Source organism: Parasteatoda tepidariorum, chromosome 9 (assembly GCF_043381705.1).
Source record: "Parasteatoda tepidariorum isolate YZ-2023 chromosome 9, CAS_Ptep_4.0, whole genome shotgun sequence".
NCBI lineage: Eukaryota > Metazoa > Arthropoda > Arachnida > Araneae > Theridiidae > Parasteatoda > Parasteatoda tepidariorum.
In genome coordinates this window covers 29,544,020-29,569,142 of record NC_092212.1, presented here as the reverse complement: position 1 = coordinate 29,569,142, position 25,123 = coordinate 29,544,020, and the positions used below count along the sequence as shown (strand labels likewise).

The 25,123-nt window shown below is 31.7% G+C and overlaps 1 protein-coding gene across 1 annotated transcript in view; it reads right to left on the bottom strand.

The window, feature by feature from the left end:
• LOC107438127 (SEC14-like protein 4) overlaps nt 1–16,721 on the bottom strand; it is a gene marked incomplete at its 5' end in the record, with an annotated part of 30,237 nt that extends 13,516 nt beyond the window's left edge. Inside the window, 5 exon segments of the mRNA XM_016050335.3 lie at nt 3,309–3,399; nt 5,451–5,513; nt 8,157–8,200; nt 11,033–11,111; nt 16,674–16,721. Of these exon segments, the coding sequence (XP_015905821.2) occupies nt 3,309–3,399; nt 5,451–5,513; nt 8,157–8,200; nt 11,033–11,111; nt 16,674–16,721 (325 nt within the window).
• Between the last annotated feature and the right edge of the window lie 8,402 nt (nt 16,722–25,123).

Below are 25,123 nucleotides of genomic sequence, written 5' to 3'. Positions count from 1 at the left end.
AGTGAGAGTTACTTAAATTGTACACCTAGGTTTAAAATGGATGCTTCCTTTCATAGCAGCATGATTAATCGGAAGTAGCTCTATCTCTAACAATGAAATATTTTATTATTTACTTATTAATGTTAAACTCATATCAGTTGTACCCAATAATTAATGAATTAGTCTTCATTGACATTTTATATTTTATAACATAAAATGTCTCCTCCGTTGACTATTACATCTCCTCCGTGGACAAGGCAGAATTTAAAATATTTTAAATCTTGCAAAAAATAAAATAGAAAACTTGACCATTATTATAAGGACATAAAGCAAAAATAAATAAAGGCATTTATGTAATTTTTATCATTTTTTAATTACTTTAATTTAAGAAAATTTTTTAGTCAATTAATATCTTTTCAGTGAGAATGACCCTTTTATATATTTCATTATTTACGAAGTCGGGGTTCCAAAAGAAGTTTACTCGCTTAGAGTTTCATAGCAGAAAAAATGTGGGAACCCCTAATTTAAGGTACTTTTTGGACAGTTTTGCGGTAAATAACAGTGACGCACCCAGGATAATGTTTCCAGGGTAAAAAAATTTCTAGAAAACGGAAAGAAAGGTGTTCATTTCTTTATTAGTTAGATTTTTTGAAATTCAGGGTTTCTTATTTTTTTTTTCTGTCGGGGCTCTATAATATTTACGAAAATTTTGTGGGACGCCATAAGCATTGTGCGAATCAGACACAGAGGTGAATCAAATTGGCAGTTTCTTGTCTCTACTGTAATGGTAGGTGTCTTGGGATATTCATTCACTTTTAGATGCACATGTATAATTTTTTTTAAAATTTTTTCCGCACATGCGCTGCATAAAGCAACTACTTCAATTACTCTTATCTGACGCAGTTTTTATTGTTATTTTTTTAATTTTAAAGCAATAATTTCGTTATCAGTTTAAAATTGATTCAAACGCTTTGTTTAATTTTTTTTAAATATTTAAGCTATAGCAAAAGTGTTACTAGACCTAGTATATATTTCGAACATTTACCAAAGGTCTAGTCATACTAGGTCTGGTTAAGTGCCATTGCCCGGTATACATTTACCCGGTATATCCTACACTGATGTTTTTTTTAAGGTTCAGTGCCACTGCCCGGTATACCATACACCAGGGGTGGCGAACCTTTATACACCAACGTGCCATTTTCTCTAAAAAATTGCTTAATGAGGTCATAGACGTGCCGTCAAATAATTTTGACTTCGTGATTATTGGGAAAATAATAATACTAAAAACTATAAACTCAAAACTTCTTATTTACATTTAAAAAAAAAATACATTTCGCAATGTCTCAGTTATACACGTAATTCAACTTAAAATAACATCAGTGTGACTTCTGTTGTTCCAGATTAGATGACCAATAACTTATTTTTCGATGTTAGTTTAAGCAGCACTGTTAATTTTTTTGCTAGTTATTTATCGTTAGCTTGTTTTTTATGGTTATTAATTGTTTTTTGGCTTTAATTTTTAATTTTTTTATTAATAATTGTTTATTATTTTGCTTGTTTATGAGAATTTTAATTTAATTGTCACATATGCTTCATAGCGTAATAACATTTGTGTAATAACAATTCATAGTGTAACAACAATTGTGATCGGTGGAGTGCCTAAAATATTGTGTCGCGTGCCATAAATGGCACGCGTGCCATTGGTTCGCCATCCCTGCCCTACACTGATGTTTTTTTTTAGATCAAGTGCCACTGCCCGGTATATATTTCCCCGAGATACCCTACACTGATGTTTTTTTAAAGTCAAGTGCCATTGCCCGGTATATATTTTCCCGGTACTCCAAACACTGATGTTTGTTCTAATCTATCGTCGGTAAGTATTAAAATATCGAATAAATGTAATTATATCCACGAATAAATTAATATCAAATCGGATGTAATAAATATTTCGGACATTCACCAAAGCGACTAATTTGATTGTCAACATTCACCGGTGAAAGTCAACAACCACCGATTTCGGTCATTCACAGTAACATGCACATCATTTACATAATAACCTCATCAGGACGATTATTTCATACTTTGCCTAAATAGCATCCGGCATTTCAAAAAATAAAACTAATTGGTTTTGTTGGCGATGATCTCGTAAGGCGATAAAGAATCATGCATAGTACAGGTAAGGAAGATATTAACCTCGATGGATACCCCAAGGAACCCTCATCGGACGCAGAGTTCATTTCTGAGCGGGAGTAATAAGAACAGAAACAACTCCTCTCAACACAATCAAGTGAATTCTTTTTCAGTCACTTACTTCGCTTTATCATCTGCTATTACACCTTTCGTTTCTCGAGCTAATTTAAAAAATATTTTAAATTTAACAACTGTTGTTTTTCCCCCAGCAAAATGTCTCAAAATGGATAAACTATTCACTATCATAAAAACTCGGGCGGAATATCATCAAATTTATGAGACATTTAATGTTTATAAAGGCACATAAAAATTGCGAAATAAATATTTTTGCTATACGATCGCCAAATAGCAACCTTGAGCCATGATGGCTCAGGGGATAGAGCGTTCACCTTCTAATGCGGAGAACCGGGTTCGAATCCCAGTCAATACGAATTCCGCATCCAGCTCGCACCGACCACAGTGCTGACGAGAAATATCCTCAGTGGTAGACGGATCATGGATGTTTGTCCCCTTGCCGTCATGCTAACCGTGGGAGGTTCTCGTGGTCTTCCTCTGCATGTAACGCAAATACTGGTTAACTCCATCAAAAAGTCCTCCACAAGAGCTAATTTCTCCCAATACTCGATCCAGGAGTTCCTTTGTCTTCTGTATTGGGTTAAAAATTACAAGGCTACGGAGTTGAACATTAGTAGTCGTAAACCCAAAAAATTGGGCCGGCTGTTCAACGACAGTTATAAAATAAAATAAAATAAAATAAAATAAAATAAAATAAAATAAAATAGCAACCAGGATTGCTCACAACGTTCTCTCAAATATAACGAAATAGTATCGTCGCATATCACGTGATGAAGGCAGAGCCAAGAGCCAACTCCTGGTGAACTAGCTATACTACTGTCTATATGGTTATAAATACTCATGTAATAATTATTTTACACCTCTCAAATTGAAATTTCTAGAAATATAAAACATAAAAGCTGTAAAATTAAGCAAGATTGAGATGGAAAAGAATGAGGAAAGCACAAGCAGTGGAAAAGGTTGTCCAAAAAAAAATAAAAATAATATTAAAAAAAAGGCAGGAGGCTGCTCAATATTAAAAAAAAAAAAAAAAATGAAAAAAAATTTGCAAAAATAGAATATACCTCTCAAATCAGAAGCTCCAAGGTTAAAAATCCTCACAACAAATCCATCTCTATCATACCCAAGTTTAGCAGTATGGAAGTACTTTGTAACCTGTAAAAATAAAATGATTCCTTTATTTTCTTTCAGTCCAAAAGCAGCAATGGTCTAATTATGTATGACAAATAACAATGTTTACTGTAACTCTGTTTTTAGTTTACCGTTCAAATAAGTACAAGGTAAAAATAAATAATAAAAAAAAAAGACGAAGACATGTTTTAAGAATTTGTATTACAATTTCAACGATAATCAAAATTAACCTCTGCATAATACAATAGAAAGCGCATGCGCACTCATTGTACCCAGATCATCATCAAGGCTGAATCCGATTGTCGCCAATAATATGTGTAGCTTAATTCTTTGGTTTTTCGTTCATGTAATATGCTATTTTTATAACTGCTGTGAGTTTGCAACAGTTACGCATGAGTGTTAGGTCAAGTTAAGCCTATCTAAAGCCATCGATGTCTACGCTTATTTTGAAAATGGCGCCAAACGTCAATATGAAGAAAAGCCACAGTTTTGTGAAAATGAAAAGCATTTGTGGTCTAATTTTTTAATGTTTACAAACTTACTCCGATGTTGCATTACCTGGGGCTCATACGAATTTGGAAAAAAATGAGAATACGGCAGTGATCTTCATAATTGTCATCTAAGTGGGAAAATGTCGCCACGTTGGCGATTTCTTAAAAAAGATTACGAACTTTTTAAATATTTAAGTTATTTGTCTGTTCTAAAGCCCAGATCATGGCAAGATTATATTTACAGTTTAAAATCATTGCATTGCTTCAAGTGTAAGGCACTTAAACTGTAACTTTTTTATTTTCCTTGGCGACAAAGCTTCGAAAAAAAAAGCGTTAAAATGTTGTTGTTGCTGGCCCACACGGTTAGCGGAGCTAAACCAAGTCCATGACTCCAGAGACTCTGAGCAAGTCTGTAACAAAAAGTGGATCTGAAAAGAGGTCCACTTTAGAGGTATTTAGGCATTGAAGTATATGTTCAGGAGTTTGTTGGTCGTTACACTTTCTGCAAACAGGGGAAACTCTTGAACCATTACTGAACAACATAGTTCTTAGGTGAACGCTTCGAAATCTTGATATAACCGTCTGATCCCGCCTGCTGCACTGAAGGGTCAGGCTGCCACCTGGGCGGTTGCACTGATACCAATGATGAACAGGAGGGGCCACAGGATCACGAAGCCTGTTAAAACGGGAGTGGAGCTCCGAGAAAGTCAGAGATGCCGAAGAATGCAGGGGTAGATCAGTTCCGCTCTTAGCCAAGGAGTCTGCAATCTCATTACCCTCAACATCGACATGAGATGGGATCCATTGCAAGTGTATATTATGGGAGAAAGAAAGGGTCTTCAGCTTGTTTAAAATTGAAACTCCATCACTGTCACCCACCCCATGCCAATTCGAAAGGTGCTGGATTGCATTCCTACTATCGCTCAAAATCCAGATGTCATTTGATCCAGGAAAAGTAAGCACAGCCCCCAATCCAGCATCTATAGCGATCAGCTCGCTGCGAAAGACAGAGCAGTGATCAGGATTTCTAATAGCGTTAAAATCAGGATAAAGCGTTAAAATAAAACAATACAATTGATGTTCTTAACAACCAAAATTCAAATGATTCTCTAGAAAACATTAGAGTATTTTACTTTCTCAATGGTATATTTTAATAAATAAATGAAAGTTTAAAACTATTACTTTTTATACGCAGAATTTTTATACTTTTTTCTATGCATTTTGAAATATTCTTTCTACTCTGTATCACTTCATATTAAGACTCGTTTCCACAAGAAAACTATTTACTTCAATAAGTTAAAAGTTCTACAGTGCGATTAATTTTAATATATTTTTTGTGTGCCCATTGTATCAATAAATATGAAGAAACTTTTACACTAAAAAATGTTTGTGTTTGATTGTTACTTTCATTAAAAATTATAGGTCAGAAACAAAATTAAGATACTATTTTTAAGAGTGACACTAATAGAAAATATTTATCTCGCAAGACAAAAAGTTCCCGCTACAAATAAAGTTAATTCGATACACTAATGTATTTTTTGTAAAAATGTATTTTAATACAATACTATAGTATATCTCTCTTACCTCTTTAGGTGTAAAGTTTTCCTCAATCTTATCTAAGCCATTTCCTCTGACGAACTTAATATGCTACAATAAAATAGTCCTGATTAATTAGCCATAAATCAAGTCTCAAAAGTGAAACTTTATAAAATACCAAATAAAGAATTTGAACTCAAAATTATCCAAAATGTCATGAATTTGTGCGAATCGTGCTCGTAAAAATCAGCGTATACGGACAGAGAGTTCTAAAATAATTGCTTACAACTTTAAATTGGTAGTTTAATGGGTAAACCTATTTGGAATTAATTTATAACGCGTTGAGATATCTTTTATAAGGTTATTTTGTTCCAGTCTGTGACAGATTTAAGAATTTCTTTGTAAGTTATTTTATGCTTTCTGATGTTCTGTTCGATTAAATATCTTAAATGCTCAAGAGGTTTGGAGATTGGGTTAGTCAGTGGAGTAGGTTTGGAACATTGTGAAGCTGTCATGGCTTCGCAATGGACACCGCCTGTTTAGGGTTATTGTCCTTCTGAACATAAGAATCATCATTCACTTTAAGCTTTTCGGAACTTGCTCTGAATTTTTTTTCAATATGTTTAAGTTATCAGATCTATTTCCAATCAGTTTTGAAAAAGTAATCAGTTTTAATCAGTTCTCCCCATGCACCCCGAGATTGCAACATCCCCTCGTCCGTATTTGACAGTAGCATATCCTTTAATTACTATGATATTTAGATAGTTTCAGATAATATTTTCGACTCGTAGTAAAGGTAATGTAATAATCTCTTAATACATTAAAATTAAAAGAATTTTATTCCCCCGCTGTATATAAATTACTTAAAAAATATACTCTGGGGTTGGAAAAAATTATGAAATCTTTCTATACTAATTCTATGCAATCAGATTTTCTTTTCACAGCAAATGTTTTGGAATATTTTACATGGTAAATCTGTAGGAACAATTTGAAAAATCATGGTTGAAATTTTTAGAAATAATGTCTTATTTCACCCATGTAAAGTTCAGATCGATCAAAATAAGGAAAACAAGTTAATAACTTCTTTTTTATCTTTAATACCAGAAATTTTGAAATATTTCTTTGGCATTGCAATATTTATATAAGAATACTTTTTCAACTATAGTAGTACAGGGTGTTCCAAGATTCTCTTTACAACTTCAAAAATTCATAACTTCGAAAATAAACAAGACATTTATATTCTGTCTTTTGCATGTATTACTGCAACTAATAAAGTTTCGTTTAGTACACTTCAACATGCGCACCATTGGTGGCCCTAAGCACTTCCAGTCTGTAATCAATTTCAAGCCAGGTGATGTAAAGATAATTTTGGAACACCCTGTATTATAAAAGGGGAAAAAAAGGTTTACGCTCATTTTGGTCAATGTAAGTTTTGCATGTCCAAAGCTCTCAACCTTGTTAAGGTCTTTCATGGTCTAAAAGAATGATTCAAGCTTCAAGCATGAGTTTTCAAATTGTGCCAACAGTTATGCCATATAGAATCGTCCAATACATTTGCGGCTTAAAGAAAGATTGTTTTTATTGAGTTAAGGCCTGTTTATACTATCCAAGTTCTTGTATCAAGATTAAATAAAATTGATGGAAGCTTGTTTTGGTTGAAGCTTAGATCGTCTAAACGATTATCCAGGTTCTTTGTCCAAGCCCTTGAATGATAGTAGGGCATGTTTTACTTTTCATATAAGTTTTTCCTCCTTTAGCCAACGAGCTTCTAAAGTTCTGAGACATCAACAAGTAGGCATCTGATTATATCATTTTGTTGTCCGCTTTACTATATTTTAATCTAAATAAATGATTATGTTCCAAGAATTCGACTTCTTCCACAACCATATGTCACACCCGTTTATGGGGAGGACCCATTCATACATCCATTCATTCATCCACAGATCGTAATTTTGACCTGAATCAGAGAACAATCGATCTCCAATCCAGTACCCCCAGAGGTATTGATTTGTTATGGCAACATGGAGGACTTTGCGACTCGACAGATTTAACGTGCATCAGTCACCATTCACTACACGGGGAGTCTTCGGCAGGCGGGGTTCGAACCCACGATCTCTCGGACATGGGCCCAGCGCCCTATCGACCGGGCTATCCCGGTCCTATTTTAAGCTTTGGTATTACTTTTTCAGTTACACCCATTTTTTCAAAGACGCATATCAAGTAATATTTTTTTAAAAGCGTATTTTGTACTATATATCTATTTTTCCTTAGGGAACTACAAGTTCTTAGACTTCGCTTTGATCTATGTTTATGTTTCTTATAAAAAGTTTAGTGATCTACAATTATGGAGAAAGCTACCAGAACAATATATTTATTAACTATTTGAAATAGATTTATTTATTTAAAAAAGCTCATTGTAAATGGGCTATCAAATTTCTGATTAGCAGTTTTTAAAGAACTGTCAAAACGAACTAAAAACTCAAATTTAACTACATTTTCTTGAATTTCATGAATCATATTAAAGTTTTCAATTCAAGTAATCGTGTTTATAATCTGCCGAAGTAATCAATTGTGGTATAATGAACCGAATTTAATTTTATTTACGTAGAATATGTTCGTAATAAATTAAAACATTTCCTAACAATATTTTTTTGCGTATTAAAATAATTTCTATTTAAATTACAAATCAGCTTGTTATTTCCATTTAAGTTATTAAAACTAGAGCACAAAACGAAAATAAACAATTTATACAACCTTTCTTAGCATTTCTTCCGCTCTTTCGAGATCAAAGCATCTAGCTGAAAAAATAAATACATAAATAAGTGTTTAAAGCTCTTTGAAAGAAAAAAAAGATAGTTTCTATACTCTGTTACAAGTTAAGATTTGTACACAATCACGCTGATTACACACGATTACAAAATTCGTTAATCTAAAGACAATTACTTGCAAAAAATAATTTTTCATAATTATTTATTATTTTTTATTCTTTCACTTCATTATAGTCGAAAAAATTTTGAATTGCAAGGTATACAAATTTTTACATCATCTTAAAGAATGTAATTTTACATCACAAAATACAAAATTGTGCGAAATATGTCGATGAGTTCATGAGAAATCGAATTTTAAGTTTCTGATTTTTTTAAAATTCAATTTCTCAGGAGCTATTCGACCAATTTCGCTCAAACTTTATAATTCTCCATGCAAAATTACATTTTTTAAAATGATGTGAAAGATTGTATGCCTTAAAAATTTTAAATCTTTCCGAATGTAATTTTAAAAAAGTAAAATAAATAAGTATTTACTAAAAGTTATTATTTTTTTTTTTGCATGGAATTTTCTTTCGATAAAGAAATATTATAATAGTGTGCAAAACTTTTTCAATTCGTTTACGGAGTAGGGGAGAGTGGGGTCAAATGTAACATTTTTCACTTAACTATTTTTAACTAACAAAAAATCCAATATATTATTAGTATTAATTGACAGACGAGTAAAGTAGACTATCCTCTACTAGAAAAAAAAATAAATACCTTATTTTAAATGTTATTATATTAGTTATTAACAATTTTTGACAGTCGTGCACTTGTTACAATTGTCCCCACTTACGGGGTCAATTGTAACAGTTCATAAATTCAACTAAAACATAGTTAATTATACATATTATCATAGTTGTGATATATTTTTTTATTGATCAAAATAGTAGTGATATTTTAGGAGTAAAAATAATAATGAGCAGAAACCTAAAGGGTTAAACTTTTAACTTTAAGGGGTTAAAAATTTTAACTTATGCTGTGAAAGGAGACAAATAAAATAATGCACATGCACCATAATATAAATGATATAGGAAACTATTGGTGGTTCTAAAAGAGTTAAGTAATGGTTTGTAAACATAAGATTATTTATTTTCAGTTGTTACAATCATCCCTTTACTAATTGTTAGAATCGTCCCTAAGACGCCATTTCAGCTTCATTTGTTAAAAACAATGCTAGTTAATTAACAAAACTAATCTTTTTTTTTAATATTATTAATATTAAGGTGTCCACTTACATATTCGGTAAATAATTTTTATTTGTTTAAACAAAATTACTTTGTTGCAATATAATATTCTAATACCAAAAAAAGTACTTACGTAGCGTGAAAATATCTTTTGTGATGTAACTCTTTCAAAAGTACATAAAAATGGTTGCCAGCAGGGGTGTACATGTGGATTTATTAAATACACCTTGTGCGCCACCTAGGAGCCAAATCTAGAGCCCGACACTCGAAATTTTTGCTCTGATCGTACCCTGTTACAATTGACCCCACTCTCCCCTACTGAAGATATAGCGAAATACGCAAAAGTAAAACTTTGGTCCTAATAGGAAGTGTCCAAAAAATAAGGTCCTAATAATAAGGTCCAAATAGTTTGTAGTTTGTCCCAATAGTACTCTTATAGTATAGTTTGTCCCAATAGTACTCTTATTTCCTAGATTGCGACTGCCCCCTATATTTTGAAAAAAATTTATGTTGATTCTGAGAAGGTACGTTTATGTGTTTGATCTCGTAACTTAAAATATAGTCTGTACTTATAAATAAGCATATTTGAGGTTACCTGCTTTATAATTTCTAAAACTCAATAGAGGGCGCTCTGCGCAGTAATGTAAAATCATTAGTTTTCTAATCAGTTTCCTCCATGACGCTGTACCATTATCATCATCCTTTTGTTATTAAATATATATTGTGTTAAAAGGCGTTTGTTATGATTGAAACCCCGAGATTTGAGATCATATCACCGTATTTAATATTGGCGCCCCTGAAACCCCGAGATCTGAGATCATATCACCGTACTTAATAAAGTCCTAGAACGTGAAGATCGTATCGTTATATCAAAACTTAATCAGTAAAATCCGGTTCTTTTTTTTCGCACATTGTACACTTGGTATAAAGAACTGACGAGGTTGTACTATCATTTCATATTGTGTACAAAACAAGCACTTTTCAGAGTGTTATTTTGTGCTAACTATTAGGTGAAAGTAATCGGTGAGTTCTGTAAATCAAAGCCAGTAAGAGCGCTCTGAATTTCTTCAACTTTCTAGCTGAGAACATTCACTTTTGGTGGGCTTTTTAAACAATCCCGTTTGTAGTTTCAATATGCTATAACTCTTTATAATATTCGAATCATAATTTTTCAGAAAGGTGGGAATCATTTCCGCAGCAGCATTCGAAACATCTTCCTAAAGGATTCCAATTAGATTTTCAATTTCTCAAAGCATATTTCATATGTAGGCTTTAATATGAACTTGTGGCTTAAAATGTGTACTCGCGTTGTCTTATTTATTCAAGGATTATTAAAATATATTTTTCAAGGGTCATCATAACTGAATACCTTGCATATGTATTTAATGCATATACGATTAAGAAAGTTCCCTTTTTAGAGACAATCATAGTAATTTCCCCTCCTTAGTACATTCTACACAGTAATGTCATAAATTTGAAACATACGTTTTAAGGCTCTGATTTTGAACATGTTTCTGAAAACATGTTTCAAGCATTTTTTCTAATGGGCGTTATTATTGTGAAACCCAGGTCTAACCTCAAGATTGGATAATCTTTCATATAAAGAAGACAAATATGTCAACAAAAAGTTACGCACCTTTCAACCATTTCTTATAATATGTATCATCATAGTGAAACTCAGGTCCAATATCAAGATCAGATACTCTTTCACGTAACTGGAACGAAAAAAAAAAACAAATACAAGTCTATCATCTTATTATAAATTAAGAAATTAGGAATATATATACACTACTTTACAATAATGGAAGAGACCCTTTCAGTTTTGGACATTTTTTTAAATTTCTTAAGAAATTATCCAATGAATATTTCAAAACTTTAGAGATGTCTAGATCACATGATTTCTCATACACTGTTAGAAATTTCACGGAAAAAAAAATTAAATAAAAATTTATTTGATTGTTATCTTACCATTTTTCAACAAAACAGTCATTTAGCCCTGATTAAGATGGTTTTCAAACTGTTAACTGAGAGAAAAACCGTTAATTTACTGTTTTCACCTAATATGGTTAAACAACCAAAACTGTATCGCACCAATTAAGCCCACCACATGAAGCTACGTACTTAGTTTCTCCCAGCTGGGTTCATATTATAGCCGAAAGGCTATCTCTTCAACAGATGAAGAATTTCCAGTGTATTGCACTCTCCAATTCATGTCTCTGCGCTGTTAGAATACGATATTCTCTTTCCCACTTAGAAGGAAGTCCCATAAAGCTGCTAAACTACTTCCAATGTCCAATCAGATTTCTTCTTCACTGTTTTTAAACCATGATTGTTGTAAATGGTTAAAAACAGCATAGTTATGCATTCGTGGTTCTTTAACCATGCTAGTTGCAAACGGTTTCAGAACCGTAAAGGTAAAAAAAGTTCATTACAGTTACCTTTACGGTTAATTGGAGGGACAAATTGCTGCAGGTAATTTTACCATAATTTTTAAATAAAAATTCCACCTGTGTACTTATCAGAAAATTTTACAAACTTAAGAGCTTTGAGGAACTGGCAATAAATTACGAACGAAAACCCGTATTTTTGCCAGTAAATAGCCCTTTGCCAGTAAATATAGCAATAAACTTATAGCTGGTATCAATTACTTTAGTTATTATTTGCAATAATTGCATACTATTTCATAAGCCTAGATTAAATATTTATGGAGGTGTGGATATTTTTATTAAAAAAATTTTTGCCATGCGTTTTTTTCCCTATAAAAATATTAAAAATATTAAAATATCAAAAATATTTTTAAAAAAATGAAACGAAATATTTGGAACAATTTTTAATTAATAACAAATTATTATTATGAAATCTGAAGAAAAAAAATCGTTAAAAATTCTGCAAGACATAAAAACTTTAAGTAGTTTTTTCATGCTACGCATGCGTGGAGAAAATCTAAAAGAATTCTTTCATAATTTTTAACTGAATCGTATTAAATAACTAAGGAGAAAAACCCGATTTGAATATCTAGAAAATTGAAAAAGTTTGTATCAATTTTCGGCGTAGTTTTCCCACCATTTATTTATTTATTATTTTTTTTAAAAGAAAGCTCGGAATGACAAAGGGTTTTCCACTAATATTATTTTGTACTCTTAAAAAGATTCATTAAGAAAGACACCAGCATTGTGGGGATCATCCTCCATAAAAGTATATTTTCTTTCCTAAAACCATAACATTCTGGTGCACAGTGCGTAAATAAAAAAAATTAAAAAAATTAAAAAAATAGATCATTCTGAAAAACTTTTGAGATTATGATAGGATTTTCACTTTCTAAGACGCAATCTTAATGGCTCGAACGGTAACCTCAAATATATGCTAATTAATAAGTGTAGACAATATTTTAAGTTACGCAGTCAGACACAAAAACGTACTTTCTCTGAATGAACATGCCATTTTTTTGATGGATTCGGATCTCTGAGCCCCAAAATGTAGGGGATATACGGAATATAGGAAATATAGAGTCAATAGTTTGGCCAGGAGAGGGCACCAAAGTTTTAACCCCTATATGTTGGTTGCACTTTTTGGGTCTTTCGCTACATCTGTAGAATTTTTTTAGCGAATTGAAAATTCTTGCACACAATTTTAAAATTCGTTTATCCAAAGATAATTTCATGCAAAAAATAACTTTTACAAATATTTATAATTTTTTATTAATTTATTCAATAATGCAAGAAAAAAATTTAAATTGCAAACGATAAAATTTTTGCATCATTTTGGTAAAATTTAGCATTTTGCCATGTGAAATTACATTCTTCAAAACAATATAAAAATTGTATACTTTGCAGTTCAAAAATGTTTTTTACCATTATTAAATTAAAAAATCTATATATATATATATTTCTCTTACACGGCAACAAAAAAAAGCCTCATTACAACTCCTCGAATGGCAACGCTAGAAAATCGGCCAATGATTGCCGCTAAAAATGTCACATGCCAAATCTAGCTGAGATGGCTCAACATATAGCGCTTTTCAAAACAGAAACTGAAATAACCAGAGAGAGCATAAGCTAGGCAGAAGTGAGTAGTCTTTGTCGATAGATCTCTATTTTAGTATTTTGTCGAAAGCGCTTTTTTTCACGAATTTATATATTACGAATTTATTTGACGATTTTTGATTTATATCACGAATTTATTTGTTTTACTAGAATTTATTTGTTTATGCAGGTTTTTCCATTGCAATTCACTTATTTCAATTTTTAATAGACTTAATTATAGCCAAAATTTTAACCTTTTTAAAGAGATATCAGTTTTAGAAATTTTATCTTAAGATTTTATACTATAGCACATTTCTAATAGGTTTAACGAATTACATGTCATTTATTTGAATTCAAATTTATTTTAATGACTTAGTATTTACTAAAAAGATGTAATTTTTTTTTAAAGTTGTTATATGGATTTGAATGATTGTTTTGAATTCTTAGAGTTTTGTGCATTTACAATGTTCCTAAGTTAGTAGCGAGCGAAGCGAGCTTGGTTTGCGAAGCAAACCATATAAGATTGCGTAGCAATTTTCGGGGGTTGGCTAGCGTCAGCGAGCAGGGGGCGCAGCCCATTAGTAATATATATTTGCTAAACGTTATTTTTCGCCTGGAATTATCTTTGGATAAACGAATTTGATAATTGTGTGAAAAAAATTTCAATTCGCTTAAGTAGTCCTCGATTTATAGCAAAATAGGCAAAAAGTAAAATTAATGTTAAGGGGTCCAAACATTAAAGCGCTCAACTGACCAAACTATTTTGACCATATTTCCCAGATTGCGCCTACCTCCTTTATTTTGAGGGTCAGAAATCCGAATTTAGTGGGAAAAAAGAATGTTTATTCCGAGAAAGTACATTTTTGTGTCTGATTCCGAAATTTAAAATATTATTTATATTTATTAATTAGCATAATTGAGGTTACCCCCTAAATCCATTGAGATTGTGTCCCAGAGCGTGAAAATCCGATCATTAGATCAAAAGTTATTCAACGTAGTCCTTTTTTTATGCCCATTGTACAGACGATTGTTGTGAGGTATTATCATTTATCTTTAAATTTTGTCTTATGATATAATATGACATTTGTGAAAAACCCCTTGTCATTTAGACTTTCTTTTAAATAGTACAAAAATTATTTAGAAAATTGCTAGAAATCTTTTTGCATATTCAAGATATTCAAGTTGGATTTTCTTCATTACTTACCAATTACAATTTACTAAAATTATGAAGAAAAATATTGTTATTATTTTTTTCGCCCTGGAAATGCCATATCTTGCACAAATGTTAACAAATTCTTTTACAAAGGTTGCTCCAGAAATTTCGTTTAATTTTGTGGAATATTTTTGAAGTTATAGCAAAAAAAGCATAAAACTAAAAAATTAGTTTTTAATGAAAATATTCATATCTCCACAAATTATTAAGCTAGGTTAAAGAAATTTTATGCAATTATTGCCAATAATAACCGAAATAATAGATACAAATTACAAGCTTACTACTATATTTTCAGGCAGAGGGTGTTTAAAAAAATTTGTTTTCTTTCGTAATTTATTGCTGGTCTCTCAAACTTTTGAAAGCTTCAAAACTTATTGATAAATATGAGAAATCGCGTGAACTAAGCATCTCTAAAGTTACAAAATAGTCTTCTAGGTACTTCTTGAGAAATTAAAAAATGCCAAAAACTAAAAGTGCCTTTTTCATTATTGTAGGGCAGTGTATCAAGTAATCAGCTTTTTCGAAATCATAATCAGTAAAAAGGTAAGGAAAATTTTGAACTTACCGCACCTCAAATTCACAATAATTAAAAAATAATTAAATTTATTGAATTGGTAACAAAATAAAATGAAATATTGTAACAACGAATTGTATGAAACTAAACTGTTTACTCAATAAGAAATAAATTGACCAGAAAATACAATTATTCTTAATTATGATCTTGAATTTACATTACATCCCCCCCTAATAAGATCTTACAACTGTTGCGTCTCTAAGCACTGACAATTATAATTGTCTATATAGATAAATTTCATAAATTATATGTAGCGTTATCTTTGGAAGCGGAATATGTCCGTTTGGAAAGTGGTATCAGTCAGAGCCTCTTAAGGATTAGAGTTTGAATAATTTTAAAACTAAAATATATCGAAAAAAGTTCCTAATAAGAGCACCAGGGGGTCGAGCGGTTTGTGTGCTTAACTGCGAAGCCAATGGCTGCGGATTCGAATCCCGCTCAAGACATGGATGTTTCTCTTTGTGTTGTCCTCTGTTGGGTGAATGTGGGTCACCCTATGAACGGGTATCTGTGGCAGTGTGGCGTGGGTAATGTTGTTCGCCTCCGTGACTTAAGACGCAAGATGCTCATCAGGCAACACAAAATGCGCAACATTTCCGGCATCTTCCGGCATCTAACTTCCGGCATCTTCGCCAAGAACGATAAGTTCAGTGCCTGCCGATGCTGTTGTTGTAGTTTATTTACGTCGCACTAGAGCTGCACAATGGGCTTTTGGCGGCGGTCTGGGAAACATCCCTGAGGATGATCCGAAGACATGCCATCACAATTTTGATCCTCTACGGAGAGGATGGCACTCCCACTTCGGTAGCCCAACGACCTGCACGGCCTGCCGTTTGAAAAAAAAGAAAAGGAAAAATGTTTTCAATAAGCAAGCGAAACGAGCTCGAATTGCAAAACAATCCAATAAGAAGCTTCATGGGATGATGAACGCAGCGATCAGGGAGTAAGGCCCCTGATCTTATTTAATAATCAAAAAACATCTCTTGTATACCACATTGGAGCAGCACTCAAATAATACGACCATTTTTGTAATGTTTTGCAATTTTAATGTAGGAAAAAGTGAAGTAATATACATACTTTAACGAAAAAAATGTTGAATATTTTTAATTATATTACAGAACTAATAACTGTAATAAAGAAAAAAACTCTTATTCGAGAACAGTTGAATTTTAATGAACACTTATTAATAACTGACTATTTGACGTAATATTTCGCGAAAAGGGCTTTAAAGAGAAAAAAAAATTAATCTAAGGACAACATTAATCGAAGAAATATATCTCGATTAAAAATTATTTTGTAGTTCGTTCAGATTTCCTTTCATTTTCTTTCTTTATTATTATATTTCATTTTTTTTTTTCTAAAATAAACTTCCACGCATCTCATTCTTCCCACTGAGAGAAAATTAAAAACCTTTGGACTATGCTTTTAATAGCCAGAATAATAAATAAATAATTATCGTATTTATTACCTTGTCAATTAACTCTTTTTCATTTACTACTAATCCATTGATATCCATGATTCAGTTTTGTTCTTTTTATGTATACGAATTCTCCGGGAGAAACTTGTATTTAAATATCTGTCGCTGTAAAAGAAAATAGAAATAACAATTTTTTTTCAATAAGTTATCTATTACATACTTCTGAGTTTAAAAAGTGATACAGAATCATGTGTTTATACTTATTGTTAATATTTGTTAAGTTTATAAAAGTAATCTACTCATAGCTTTGATTCCATTCAAAATAAAACTCAAAAATAAATCTCTTTTTCAGGTGAATATCAGTATCTCACTTATACAAGAATATTCTGACTAAAATCTGGATTCAAAGCATCTTAAATTAGACTAATAAAGAGTAATTTTTTATTTTCTTTAAGGAAAAAAACATAATTTGGAAACAACGGAAAACGCAATTTTCCGATTTCCATACGTTATTAAAAATGTTATTTTACTCAAAATAATTCTATAGATCTTGTAAAAATTTTAAATTTTTTCAAACTAAAGCCTATTGTTATTTCGAATTAAAAGTTTAATAATTTCCGGCAGATAGAAAACAATTTATTAAATTAAAGGCGAAATAGAGATCAAAGCTTTACCCCGGGGGTTAAGCTTTGATCCCTATTTCCCTATTTTTCTATTGATCCCTATTTTTTAAGCTCAAGAAAAAGAGGAAGATCTCAGCAAAAGAAAAAGAAGATTCAAAAAGGTAGGCTTGGTGGTGATTCATGACAACACCAGAAGGCATCAAAGAATTTAGTGAAATCTTAAAATTAACAATAGTAGTTACTCAGAAAATAGAATTTAGGAGTTTGAGTGTTTCAACATAATAGGCTAGGCATCAATTTGAAAAAAAAAAAAAAAAAGCATTGAAAAAAGGTAACAAATATATTGTGATGATGAAAAGTACCAGAATTTGTCCAAAGTCCATGAAAACAGATACAATTTCAAAAAGAAGAGTTACGGCGAGGCAGCCGTAAAGAAAAATTCAAAGACAAGAGTAAACTCAAAACATGAATAGTTAGAAAATTTGACAAAATTTGAACAATAAATTAATCAGAAATTCGAAAATCATTTCTGAAGAACACAAGTACAGTATTTGCGAAGGTTAAAAGAAGGCGAAATAGGGATAAAAAATCTAAATAAAAATCTACCTTATTAGATTCTTTGCTATATAATAATACCTTTATTATCTTCTTTCTGGTCACTATTGAATGGTCAACGTTAAATGACGTACTATAGTTCGCGGACGGCGTATTTCACTCAAAAAAACAGTTTAAATTAGTCCGTATTCTAGGTGAAATGAAACGGAACAAAAGAGAGAAAATTGGACTGAAGCACAATGTGTCATAATAAGAAGCGATTTTGCATGACTGTAGAATTAATTTTAGGAGAAAAACAGCCGTTAATTCACGATTTCGTGACAAAGGAAAACAACTTTTAAGTTTAGGAAAGATTATGATAGTGGCGATATATTGATTTGAAAGATAGTAAAGTCAGCTGTTCAAATTAAATAAACTCCGCACAGGTTTTCCCGTTTAGTACACTTTATATGACAGAAAGAGAGAGAGCAAAAAAAGAGCATATTTTTCCTTGAGCAAATAACCCTTTTTGGAATCCACCAAAGATGCCAAGATAACTCCTGTTAGGAATTGAGGCATTTTTTCCCTGCTCACTAAATTTTGATAGTCTTTTCAAATCACAACCGGGGAACACATGAAAGGCTACGATTAAAGTTTGTCCAAAGTAAGAACTCCCCTAGCCATTCTTCTGGACCAGTGACGGTGACTATGGTAAAGAGGCTTAACTATTTCAAGTAGGGATGTGGGGTCATTGTTCAGGACAGGTTTTGGCTCGGGTCGGAGAGAAAAAGGGAATTTTTTTCTTTGGTCTGTGTTAGCTCTAGAGTGAAGAGAAGCCATAGTTTGTCTAAGCTAAGAACTCCTCCCACCACAAAGTCTGATGCCGTCTGGTGCTATGGAAACAAGATGACGCATTTTAGGGAGGGTAGCTTTATTCTAGGACTAACACATTAGATCGAAGAAAGAGAATCCAATTCTCTCGTCGACCCGAGCGGAAATCACTCCAAAACAGTGACCCCGCACTGCTACTTGAAATAGTCATACCTCGTTACCACAGTCACCGCCACAGGTCCAGACGAATGTCGAGAGGAGTTCTTATTTTAGACAAACTATACCCTCCCTGAAATGTACTATTCTTGTTTCCATAGCAGCAGACGGCCTCAGACTTTGTAGAGAGAGGACAAACTGTAGACAAACTATACATATAATGTGGCTTTGAGGAGAACTCCTCCAGACTGAAAGTCTAAGGCTGTCTGCTGCTATGGTAACAAGCGAGACCACATTTCTAAAGGGGGTGAAATGGACGAAAGAAGGTGTCGATTGGTTTACTCACTACGACCTACACTAAGATTAAGGCAAAACTATTCACCCTACACTACGAAGTGACCTTTCCTTGTAACCATAGTACCCGCCACGACGCGAGACGAGTGTCTGAAGGAGTTCTCATGAAAGCCGCATTATACATATCCTACCGTGAAAGTAAGCATAAGCAAACAAGGTAGAAAACAATCAGTGCTTGCGCTTTCTTTCTCGCTAATCAGTTGGTGTGGTGGGTTAAGTATTCGTGTAGCACAGTTAGGATTTAACATCTCGTGCTAAATGCTGGGTGTCTGATCAAATCGTTTTTCGGAATCCACTTTATCTATATAGAGCCGACAAAGTTTTACCATTGATTGAGTGGTTGGAGAATGTGGTGAGGAGGTCTGGTAATTTTTACGACCATCTGCCCTCTAAATTTTAATTGCGATATTGTAGTGTGAGCAAAGATCGTTATTTTCTTCGGACCATCAATAAGGATGAATCCCACTGTTAAAAATGTCATATTAGTGTAGCTATGTCATATTGGTGTTGTAAACATCATATTAGTGTGAGCATAGATCGTTATTTTCTTTGGACCATCATTAAGGATGAATCCCACTGTTAAAAATGTCATATTAGTGCAGCTCTGGTGAGAAAGTGTATTAGTGTAACTCTAGAGTAAACGACTAAAGGCCTGGTTTCTTAGGACAGGACGCCGTCAGCTGGAAATCAGCGCTAACCTCTGATTGGTTCATTTGTGAGTTTGATAGTATACGTCATCGAACGCTCATCTTGAACTACAATTGCCGTCCAACTCAACTGCAGTTCGATTACAACGTGACGTTAATCAAAGAAGCAATGGCGGACAACATCCAACAGCACATTGAAATCAGCCAAGATTTTGATTTTGACATTAAACATAGCACTCTTCATTTAGCACAGCTATAATGTGTTTTTTCTTGGACAAAGTCATTATTTGTTCTCTAAAACACTGGTCGACAATAACAAACTCAAAACAAATTCAAAATAAATATTTGTTTACGTTATTAACGCATGCGCAATGAGAGATAATGTCTGCGTTGGACCGACTGCTCACGCTGAGCTAACAAAAAAGTATTTTTTAGCGTCAGCTCTACGTCAACTTTCCGCTGACTCCCAGATAAGGCGCTAGTTCTAAAAAAGCAGGCCTTGAGCTAACAAACCAATATTTTGTTGGCGTCAGCGGGACGTTGACGCTTGTCCTAAGAAACCAGACCTTAAGTGAATCATTCACTCTTAATCCGAATATTTCATACCTTGTTCTCGCCGAATTTTCTCATAAAAGAATAAGAGGAAATTAAAGTTAGCGAAATACTTTCAGGTTGTGAAACTATTTCGGATTTTGATTTTTTTGTTTAAATCACACTAAAACTACTATTGGGTTATGCTATATAGAGCTATAGGCAGGGACTCAGATGTGACCTCCCTGCAAGAACTATAAATGATCTCTATCCAAAGGCGCCGGCAGAATAATATAAAAGGGGGTGCAACCCTCTTACAAACTACCCTCCCCTTCCCCCGAAAAAAATTTAAATATTCTGCTATTACTTTTTGTTTTGTTATTACATATACTTTCATCTGTTCATTTTATCAAGATACATTTCTTCATTGTTATTAAGATATTTAAAAAAAAGTACTAATTTCTTGTACTTGCAAATTTTGCCCAGAGGAGATCGCACTGGCATAGCTACTGACTTTGAAACACAATTAACTACAAACAGTAGTTTCGTATACTAACGTGTTTGTGCCCGCTTAACATTGGTATTTATTGTGTTGATGAAGTTTTACAGTTGCGAGAAGTCAGTTTGTGTTAAACACCTTTGTTAAACTGAATAACTATTAGAAAATATAATATTATTTACATTTTATTAAATGAAATTTAAAAATATAGCTTAGATATCTGCCAAGTTTGTGAATGCTCAGTGTGCATAAGAAAAGAATCAAAGATGACTCAGATTTCATTGAAAAAGTTATAAACAGATTTGGACAGCAAACAGGACGATTACAATTCTTGTTTGATTAAACAATTTTTTAATTGTTATGTATCAATAATTACTTAATTATTTGTTTTTCCATGAAAATATGTTTAATATAAAAATTTTAGAACAAAATTTTTCTGTATCTCTTTAATTGTTTAAAAAAAAAGCCGGGGGGGGGTGCAAGTGCACCCCCTTGCACCCCGCTGCCGGCGCCCTTGTCTCTATCTTAGACTTTACATTTTTAAATTATAATCTGAGACAAGAGCACTATGAAGAGTGAATCAGGAATTTATAATCATTCGTTTTATTTTAATTTATAGATTTTAATTTAAATTATTTTAATATGAATTAATAATCGCGATGTAAAGGTGGAATTTAGACAAAGTACTAAATTGGAGCATTGTATACACTTACTTAATAACAACATTGAAATGATATTTATCTTAATAACACAAGGAAATAACTCACTATTTTACAATAATTATATTCTAAGTTTAGTTAAGGGCTATCTTTATTTATAAAGTGAATTAAAAAATATCTTATAAAATACAAAAATATTTTTATTGAAATTCATATAGTAGGGAGCACAACTTTTTTGAATGAAGGACTACGAGCCGAAGTATTTAGTTAAGTTGACGACAATTATGATAATTTTAATGTAAAATTTACTGTTTAATTAGACACAGTTCTTTTCATCAGTCAATTAGTGATGTATTTGTAATAAATTAAATTCTTTTAAATCATGATTTTTTTTTTATTATCTTAATTCTTTTAATTAATTCTTTATTTTTTCTTTTTATCAGTTAACTTGGTAATATATTTGTATAAAATTAAATTTTTTTAAACATTAACTGAAGAAAACCAAACTAACACTTTTCAAAATAAAAATATTTCTTTTTATAACAAATTAAAAAATAGAAAAGATTAATCAAAAAATTTAACGATGGGGAAAAAGTGATGTTTTTTTTTTATCACATCATGTAACACAAAAGTGTATTTTTAAAAAAAATAATGGTTTTGATTAAAGGTAGAAAATGAAAAAAAATATAAAAAAACATAAATTTTTTATTAAGCAATGCATTATACCTCAAAATAGGATCCAACATTCAGTTGGGATGAGGTTCAATATATTTTTAACCTTAGGTCATTGATATTTAGTGAATTATAACAGTTTTTATGAACGTTAATTCTTATAACGTTTTTTTAATTACTTTTTTAAGCTACCAAAAATTAGAAACAAAGCTAAAAAAAAAAGATTAACAGTTAAAAACTAACAGTCGAATTTCGAGTTTAGTATATTGCTGTATTACAGAGGAAAAAAAAAAAAGAACGTGAAAATAAATAATGGCAACTGCAAAAGAAAAAAGATTGAAGACCGAAAAATAAGATCGATCTACTATAAAATCAGCAGAAATACAGCACGTCAAAATTAATGATTAAAATGCCTGGTTCGAAAATCGCAAGTCGTTTTGATACCTGATTAAAAATATCAGGGCTTTTGAAACAGTGTGGAAAAACCTAGAAAAATGACGAAAAAAATCTCTTAGATTTACTATGAAATTGGTTCAAATAAAGCGAATATTTAAATGCACAATTCGAGTGTCGTATTAATATACAGGGTGTTTATAAAGTCCCAGACCCATTTCGATGTTTAATAACTCACAAAATAATAAAGATAGATTAAAATTAATAACATAAATGGTTATATAGACTCAAAAAGTTTCATGACCCTTGTCAATGAACTTCCACGTGTGCCCCCTTCGTCACACGGAGAATATCAAGTCGATAGTCAATTTCACGCCAGAAAGCGGCAATCATATCGGCATCCACAGAGGCTATTAAGGTTGTAATCCTGGCTTTTAGGTCATCAATGTTCGACACGATATTCCTGTAAACATTGTCCTTTATAAATCCCCAAAGAAAAAAGTCCAGCGGCGTAAAATCAGGCGATCTGGGTGGCCAAGGAATTGGACCTCCTCGCCCAATCCATCATCCTGGAAAATGGTCATTCAAAGAACTACGAACGATGATACCCCAATGAGGTGGTGCACCATCTTGTTGCAAAAAGACATGTGGCTGAAGCTCTTCTAGTTGTGGAAATACGAAGTTTTCCAACATGTCTAAGTATAAGACTGATGAGACAGGAAGATGGATTGGATGAGGAGGTTCAATTCCTTGGCCGCCCAGATCACCTGATATAATGCCGCTGGACTTTTTTTCTTTGGGGATTTATAAAGGACAATGTTTACAGGAAGATCGTGTCGAACATTGATGACCTAAAAGCCAGAATTACAACCGCAATAGCCTCTGTGGATGTCGACATGCTTGCCGCTACCTGGCGTAAAATTGACTATCGACTTCATATTCTCCGTGCGACGAATGGGCAGTGCCGTAACTTCACCCTTCGGGGCCCTGGGGCTCAAATTTTTGCCGGGGCCCTTTCTAAAACTTTGTGTACTCCATCTCTAATCGTCATTTTAGCTATTTATGTATCATGTTGATAAATATATTTACGAAAATAACCCACTTGTTCACATAGAAATGGGATTACAAAATATTGCAAGTTGTAAATTTAACACTAGAATGTAAAATGTTATATTTAAAAAAATTAATTTTTAATTACAAAACACAAATAAGTGTTTAAAAATTAATTTTTAAACACTTATTTTAAACACTTAATTTTTAAACATTGTGTTTTGTAACAAAAAAATTAATTTTTAATTACAAAACACAAATAAGTGTTTAAGACTTCAAGACATCTAAAAATAATTAAAAAACGCATACTAAATACAGATTTTAAATGTATTTAATGGTTCTAGTTTGATAGATAGATTTATACACTTAAGTTTGTTGAGAAAGATTATAATACATCAGTTTGCATTAAAATAAATGTCTAGAATAAAGATTTCATATTTAAAATTTTAGATTATTTTCAGTTTTTGAAAAATATTTAAAGTAAATTGTAAAATAGATTTCATAGTAAAAATTTTTTTTAAAAAAGGTGAAAGGAAATTTTTTTTTATGTAAAATAAAAAAAAAAGTCATAAAATTAATATTTATAATTATTAGTACAAAATATATATCCATCCATAATTTGAAACACAGTCCACTAAATTTGCTAATCTATTATTAATTAATAAAAATTAAATAATAAATTATAACAATTTTAAAATTGCTAAATAAGCATAAATCTTTCTAAAATCAGAAATAAAAAATTTCAAAACTTAAAATTAATTTCTCCTGGCCTTTGTTGCCTCAAATTCATCAATTATATCGCTGAAATCAATATTTCGTGCTCTTTCGTTTTCAATAGACAGTAGAGCAAGTCCATTCAATCGATCCTGTCTCATCGAACTTTCAAATAATTTTTTATAAGTTTCAATTTTGAGAAAGTATAACAACAAGTATAATCTCTACACTCTGTCACACATACATCCTTAATCCATTATAGTGATTTTTGTTAGTAACTGACAATTTTTAATGTTTTTTCTTTTCTTATTTCAAATTTTATTGTCGTAATCTAAATGTAAATACTCAAAATCATTAACTTCTCTGTTAATTTCTTAATTCAGTGAGATTTTCACACAAAAATTTCTTTCTATTTTAGTTCAAATGGGCGAACAATTAATAATCTCATACACATTTTATAGATAAGCAATTACATTTAAAAGAGATGTTTAACAACTATTTATATTTTAGACTTTCCTTTCCTCCTAAACCAGTCGTTTATCATCATATAGGTCAATCATTTTAGATATAAAATAAAGTTTCAGAACTTCCAAGTGTAAAAGTCATTTTTTTTCAAGTGTTACATTAGAATACTAGGAATAAGCGTAACAAGAAATTTTTATGATATAGTATAGTATAGTTACGTTAGAATTTTCTTTCAAATGTTAAAGGGTAGGATATATTAATTTTAAGACATTAATAAAATGAGGAAAAGAAAGAAGAAACAAAATATCTCGATTTGACCAAGATTTCTTACATTTTGAGAAACGAACAAACTGTGTTTTTAGAAAAATATTCT